Source organism: Aplysia californica, unplaced genomic scaffold (genome assembly GCF_000002075.1).
Source record: "Aplysia californica isolate F4 #8 unplaced genomic scaffold, AplCal3.0 scaffold00037, whole genome shotgun sequence".
Taxonomy (NCBI): Eukaryota; Metazoa; Mollusca; class Gastropoda; order Aplysiida; family Aplysiidae; genus Aplysia; species Aplysia californica.
This window is the reverse complement of record NW_004797307.1, coordinates 2,072,913-2,080,491: the sequence shown is the minus strand read 5'-3', so window position 1 is coordinate 2,080,491 and position 7,579 is coordinate 2,072,913. Positions and strand designations below refer to the sequence as shown.

Genomic DNA, 7,579 nt, shown 5'->3' with positions numbered 1-7,579 from the left:
TTTCCTCCTTCTTTTGCTCTACTGTGCTTCTTCGTTTTCTGTGCTTTTTTTTTCTTCTTTTTTTCTGTACTTTGCTCCATTAGATTGCTATAGTTTGCTTCTTCTTTTGCTGTGGATAGCTTTGTCTTATGCTGTGCTTGCTTCTTCTTTTGCTGTGCTTTGCTCTATTAGATTGCTGTGGTTTGCTTCTTCTTTTGCTGTGGATAGCTTTGTCTTATGCTATGCTTGCTTCTTCTTTTGCTGTTGATAGCTTTGTCTTATGCTATGCTTGCTTCTTCTTTTGCTGTGCTTTGCTCTATGCTTTAAAGTTTGGCTGAGGCTGCCCCCCTCATTCTCTTCTGGGTGGAATTATACTTAAAACAGACTGGCTCGCTGTTTTCTGTGTTTCATGAGTTTTACGAGAAAATCCCATGTTCTATCCTTTTTTTCCTATCTTCCCGATCAACTATAAATAGTCTCTCTCTTCTTTCTACTCTTCCCAGTCAGAAGTCTGAAGTAGTTTGTGGCCTTTGAAGTTTCGTGACTTTAGTAGATATAAATTTGCTAAGTTTTTAAGAGCAATTTTCCTGAATACTTCTCATCTTTTTATATTTACAGTGTCAGTCAAGCATTTAAAAAAATGTTTTTATTCCCCCCCTCTCACCAGATACGTAGCGTACCGTAACTTCATGATCGACACATACCGACTGAACCCCACTGAGTACCTGACGTCCACCGCAGTGAGGAGGAACCTTGCTGGTGATGTGTGCTGTATCATGAGGTGAGATTTGGTTGTGGCGTCCAGGACTTTGTGTCGGTGCCGCATGCTTTGACCTACTTGCTGTTATGTTTCAGGGATGCCACTTTTCGGCTTTTTTTTCTTTTTTAGGTATTTGCGGTATTTTGATTCTGGTCCGCTATTCCGTTATTGAGATAGAGAAAGTTTTAAAAAAAATAAAAAAATCCCTCACACAAACTTTCGTAAAATATGAAAGTGAGAGGTAAGATTATGTCATGTTAAGTACATCTAATCTATTTTTAAAAAAAAATGTTTGTCATTTCTTTCTATGTACACCCATTGTTTTTGTTTGTTTGTCATTTCTCTCTATGTACACCCTTTGAGTTTCAAATTGATATTCATATGTTAGCTAGACCTTGGCCCGTGGATTTTCAGCTATTTTCAAAAAAGTTGAGTGGCATCCCTGTGTTATTGTTAGTAGTGAAGAAGAGTGGGAAGACTCTTCCTATTTTTTTTTTTCTTCTATTTTGTGCCATTGTTGTGCCTATGAGGGAGTCCACTTGATAGTTGTGAGTTTGAAGTGCTGTTTAAAAGCTTGCGAAGTTTTGTTTTGTTGGAGTTTGGAAATTTGAAAAAAAAAAAAAAGTGTCAGATGATGCAAGTCCAGTCATCATTTGCTATTTTGCACTTAATTTTCATCCCATGTTCCTCATTTTTGCACTTGATGATCGTCTAAGTCATATTCATGGGTAGGCATGTCTATTAAGATCTTAAGTGCAAATGATCTGCTGGCTGCGGGGAGGAGTGGTCCCCTTTCCTGATTCTGGGTTGTGGTTGAAATGTAAACCATCTTCATACGAGGAACTTTGTATTTCAACACCTCCCCTCCAAATTCATGATCAGAGCTTTTTGCTTCAAGATAATTGATTAGGTGTGGGTGGTTGGAGATTGTTCTGGTGTGGTTTTCTCCTTTTTTTCAATGAAATGTCTATTGTCCTTTTCATTCCTTCCTTTCTTTATATGTAACTCTGTAGGATCACCTCTAATTATCAGCACTTTTATGACTTTTGTTAAAAGGGCTGTAAAACTGTTACTAAAACAAAACAATGTTATGTCTAGATTTTGATGAGGTAAAAAATCAACGAGGCAGCGTTCTCTATCATTTGGTTTATTCTTGCCCCCGGTCAGAGTGCACGCGTTCCTGGAGCAGTGGGGTCTGATCAACTACCAGGTGGATGCGGACAGTCACCCAACTCCCATGGGACCCCCGTCCACCTCACACTTCCACATTCTGGCCGACACCCCATCCGGCATCACATCCATCAACCCACCACGGGTCAACCAGGTACGTGCTTTGTTCAGAGTCATAAAGTAAAATAAATGAATAAATAAATGAATAAATAAATTCCACTTTAACTGATCCCTGTGGGGAGATTTGGTTAAAACATAGTTCATATCACACTTAAATCAATAACACATCAGTGTTGCTTCCATACAGTTCACTGCTTATTAAGAAAATAGTTTATAGCTTAAGTGTAAAAATGATTAAATAGTTATAATGTGGAAATATAGTAGTTTTATATCATTTTATTACTCACAGTAATCTTGCTATTTCTGGTCGTGACTGTGCGGTGCCCTGTTTTTGAACTATGGTGATTGTGTCTTGCTCAAAGACACATCATGGGTGGTTGGCGGGTGCTCTGTTGTGGTTTGCTCCTTCTTTCCTATAAAACATCTATCGTCCTTATCTCCCCTTCTTCTTTTTTATGTTTGTTACTCTCTTATAACACCTCTAATCTTCAGCCATTCATATGACCTTATACAGTTGCGAGCGCCATAAGACCTCTACTAAAACTAGAACAAAGACACATCCTAGTGAAGACTAACCTAAATGCTGTGTCAATGACACTTGACATTATTGTGAGCCAGGACTCACTAACCACTGGGCTACTGTTATCTTCTATGTCTACACCTCTGATGATTGCATGTAAGAAACACATCATCTCCATGACATGTCTTACTGTGTCCATTAACAGTGTGACAAATTTGACTGACAAAAGTGGTATCAAACATCTTGCTCTCTAATGAAGGAGAAATAGAACTTCTTATGCCCAATAACGGACGAGAGCCTGATTCCACTGTACCTTGACACATATGTACAACTTTGTCTCTCCTTTCAGCCATCTGCTGCCCAAGAAATCTGTGACTTCAGCGACAAGAAGGATAAGGAAAAGGAAGGCGAGGACAAGAAAGAGCTCGGAAGCGTTGGCCTTAAAACGGACATGTACACACGCAAAGCTATGAAGGCAAGAGATGATACGAAAAGTTGTGGACGTTAAGGTCTAGAAGGGAGAGGGAGGCTTGTTATGTTTGCAGGATAAAGTCTTGACAGTTATTTGCTCAGCCGGGGTTGACAGTAGTGCAGAGAGGTGAAAAGTTGCAGCTGCAATTTGTTGGTTGATGTGGTCTGCTTCTTTTACTTTTCATGTGTCTATAGTGTTGTGTATGTACTATATACACTCTAAGATAAGATGAGAGTACACTTTGCCCTCTGAAAGTGATGCTGAATTTGATTTCACATGCACAAGACAGGGGTTGACTTCAGATGAAACTAGAATCTTAGTTTAGTTGGAGCATGTTGTAAAACCTTGTTAGTGGGGGAATTAAGATAACTGGTTAATCTTATTTTACATGGCGCATGTCTTAAACAGGCCGATCGAGATCTAGTTAGCTTGGGATTAGAAAAAAGAGACACAGAAAAATTTTGTAAAAATCTGTCTCGTACATGGGTATATATGGTAATCTTTTCCTTGCAAAATGGCGAGTGGTTGGGGCATGTGGAAGTGCTTTTCTAAAAAAAATTTCTTCCATACTCAAACAAAACAAATTATTATGTTGATGGGCTTCTGTTTCCTCATAACAAGCAAACCGCCATTGTGTTCATGTGCTTCTGTGGGTGGTTGACGGGTGCTCTGGTGTGGTTTGCTCCTTCTTTCCTATCAAACATCTATCATCTTTATCTCTCCTCCTTCTTTTTTGTGTTTGTTACTCCCTTCTAACAGCTCTAATCTTCAGCACTTATATGACCTTATTGTGTTGCAAGTGCTTTAAAACTCTTACTAAAACTAAATATGTGCTTCTTTTTATTCAAACAGACAAATAAACCATTACCGTGTCTATGAGCTTCTCTTTACTCTAACAAACATTTCTTACTCAAACTGTGTGCCTTATGCAGTTGCGAGCGCCGTAAAACCTCTACTAAAACAAAACTGTGTGTGATGTGTGTGCAGGACAAGAACCCGTCCATGCGTAGCCGCGAGTGGTCGGACCAGGAGACTCTGCTGCTGCTGGAGGCCCTGGAGCTCTACAAGGATGACTGGAACAAGGTGTGCGAGCACGTGGGCAGCCGCACGCAGGACGAGTGTATCCTGCACTTCCTGCGCCTGCCCATCGAGGACCCGTTCATGGAGGAGGACGACGGACATCTGGGTGAGATTTGTGGGTGGTTGGCGGATGCTCTGGTGTGGTTTGCTTCTTCTTTCCTGTCAAACATCTATTCTCCTTGTCTCCCCTTCTTCTTTTTTATGTTGGTTACTCTCTTGTTACACCTCTAATCTTCTGGTGCTCATATGACCTTATGCAGTTGCGAGCGTTGTAAAACCTCTACTAAAGCTATATTGGGTGAGATTTGTTGGTCCTTGTGATAATGCTGAATTGTACATTTATTATTTCAGTTTTATTTCCATATGTGTACGTGTATAAATTCTTTTGTTGCATTCTTTTTCTAATAACTCTTATGTTTGTCATTTTTTCCTGGAATGATAATGAGAAAACTATCATGTCTGGATGGTTGGAGGGTGCTGTAGTGTTTCTGTTTTCTTTTTCTGATCATTTATTTTGAGTAAAGAGAAGCAGCACATCAACAAGATAACAGTCATTCAGTTCTTACAAAGCACAAGACAGTCAGACAAATACAACAGAGGGAAAGAAAAATAAGACCAGCAGCTCCTTCCAACTAAATGAAACCCAAAAAATGGTGTTTCTCCCTGCACGAAAAAGCTGCTGTTGTGTAATCAACTTCTCTTTGTTTAAATTCCTTTTCATGTCTTGATCATGCTGACACTCTTTTGTGATGGAAGGTTGGCGGGTGCTCTGGTATGGTTTGCTCCTTCTTTCTTATCATTATCAAACATCTATCGTCTTCATCTCCCCTCCTTTTTTGTGTTTGTTACTGTCTTGTAACACCTCTAATCTTCGGAACTAAAATGACCTTATTGGGTTGCGAGTGCCCAAAAACAACTCTTACTAAAACTAAACTAATCTTCGGCACTATATGACCTTATTGTGTTGCAAGTGTCGTGTAAATCTCTAACTAAAACTAATGTTTTTTTGTTTGTTTTATGTGTGTGTGTCCAGGTCCCCTGGTGTACCAGCCAGTGCCCTTCTCCAAGACGGGCAACCCCATCATGTCCACCGTGGCGTTCCTGGCCTCCATCGTTGACCCCCGGGTGGCCAGTGCGGCCGCTAAAGCTGCCATGGGTGAGTGTCCTGGTGTTCTGCAGGCGTGCCAACTCGCTACCGTAGAATGCGAAGTTCTATCTTGATATTTTTGGCTGTTTTGACTTAGTAAGGCTATGAGGTCAGAAACCAAATGTGAGGCAGCGTGGTGGAATCAGGCTCTCGTCAAAATAATCAAAGTGAAGAAACTTGCATTTTTCCGCAGGTTTGTGAATTTTTATCAAATTTTTGTTTTTTGGCTCAACACTTTTCATGCACATTAAAGAACTCATTTCTTGATTAAAGGCACAAAAATGTAAATTTTCAGTCACCACGGACTCTTAAGCGAAGGAAATAACTAATCTTTGGCAGCCATTTTCTCACTAATTTTACCTCTGAAAACAGGTGACCCCCACCTCCTTCTTTAGCAAATATCTCGACTTGTATTCAAGATAAATTGGATATTTTTTTCATACAAATAAAAACAAGTGAACAAGCTTTAAGATAATACCAATAACTCTACATGCCCAAAAATTGACGAGAGCCTGATTCCACCACGCTGCCTCACAAATGTTCTAGCTGCTCTTTCAAAATCGTAAGATTACTTTGAGTCGTTACCAAGATATTCAAAACGAGGTACTGGTAGATAGAACTTTGTAATTTTAGGGTAGCGAACTGTCCAGGATCTTCCGGGACTGTCACGAATTTGGCCACTGTGAATTTGATGGGAGGACATTATATTATAATAATATACTAAACCAAAACCGGTCCGTCTTGATGTAATATTGTTTGTTGGTATGTAATCTGATGTTATAATTATAGGTTTCTGTGATTGAAGTTTTAGAAAGTTGGCATGACTGGTTGAGTAAGTTAGAGTGCTTGTTAGAATATTGATGCCTGGTGTGCTTGGAGTCTTACTCTTTTGAAACAAATTCAGTGTCAATAGATATTTGATATTGATAATGAGTTATTGTAGTGGTCACTGAAAATAATTTTAGTCATTGATGATATTGTAAAGTTACTAAATTGGGAAATATTTGTATCATGTTCATTTGTTTTTAAAAAATTATGATTTATGTTTCCACCTTTCACTTACCCAAGAATGGTTTGTTATGCTATGTAATCTGTTTCCATGTTTATGGCAAAATGAAATCAGTTTCCGTGTTTTTTTCTAAAATGAATTTTCAGTTTCCCTGTTTATTAGAAAATATACTATGTTTCTTTTTCAAAATGTAATCAGTTTTTCCCTGTTTGTTGGAAAAAGTTACCTCTGTTTCCCTGTCTCCCCCCCCCCCCCCCCCCCCCGGGGTGGTGCCACTGACTGAAGTTTCTTTAGGCCATTCCCAAAGGGGGGACATTTCTGGTTCAAGCTCAGTAGAATTGTAAATGGGCTGATTCATGTCACGCTCATAACTGTGCCTGATCTACAACAGGGAACTGCTGCTTTTTCTTTCTTAATCCTTACTATTGTCATTTTCCTCTACTTCTTTTGTATGTTTGTCACTCTCTTGTGACCTGCTATTCCCGGGGTGCCTTGATAGTCGAAGCAGACCTTGTGCTGTTGAAGCTAGAGAGGTGAGCAGAATAAGTCTGATTCCCTGTCAAGACTTCTTTGGCGCTCATATGACTTTATGCAGTTGCGAGCGCTGTAAAACCCTCTACTATAAATTTTAAAAAAATGTTTCCCTGTTTGTTGGAAAAAAGTGACCTCTGTTTCCCTGTTTGTTGGAAAAAAGTGACCTCTGTTTCCCTGTTTGTTGGAAAAAGTTACCTGTGTTTCCCTGTTGTCCCTGCAGAGGAGTTCTCCAAGATGAAGGACGAGGTCCCCCCCTCTATCGTGGATGCTCACACAAAGACTGTCCTCAACGCCAGCAAGGACGGCCAGTCCGTGGAGCCCACATACGGGCTCGAGAAGAGTGGTATTGCCGGCACAGGTCAGTTTGTGTGTTTGTGTAGGTGCGTTTATGCGCGCGCGCGCGCGTGTGTGTGTGTATGTATGTGTGTGCAGGTGTGTGTGGTGTGTGGGAGGGTTGGAAGTGAATATTAATTTTTTGCTCTCTTTCCTTCCTCTTTCCCCCTTTCTTTTTTTTTTCTTACTTTCTGTCCGTCTTTCTTTCTGTCTGTCTGTCTTTTTTTCTTTCTTTCTTTTTATAAAGCTGAATATTTTTTTAATTACACAGCTAGAGGGACATCAGATGATGAATTGCATGAAACAAAATGTGCTTCGTAGTGTGGGTGTACATCTCCCATATTTTTTTGGTAAAGAATGGACTGACATATTTGCATTGTTAAACTATTAGTGCATCTTTATTTATACACCAAGCATAAATTCACCGCCGTGGTTGGAAGATTCTGTACTGTGCG

The 7,579-nt window shown here is 39.9% G+C and overlaps 1 protein-coding gene across 1 annotated transcript in view; it reads left to right on the top strand.

Annotated features, from left to right (window-relative positions):
- Nucleotides 1-7,579, top strand: part of LOC101851561 (SWI/SNF complex subunit SMARCC2) — a gene marked incomplete at its 3' end in the record, with an annotated part of 30,374 nt that overhangs the window by 16,512 nt on the left and 6,283 nt on the right. The window contains 6 exon segments of the mRNA XM_013091484.2: nucleotides 647-760; nucleotides 1,907-2,063; nucleotides 2,899-3,024; nucleotides 4,009-4,207; nucleotides 5,135-5,257; nucleotides 7,012-7,149. Coding sequence (XP_012946938.1) covers nucleotides 647-760; nucleotides 1,907-2,063; nucleotides 2,899-3,024; nucleotides 4,009-4,207; nucleotides 5,135-5,257; nucleotides 7,012-7,149 — 857 coding nt within the window.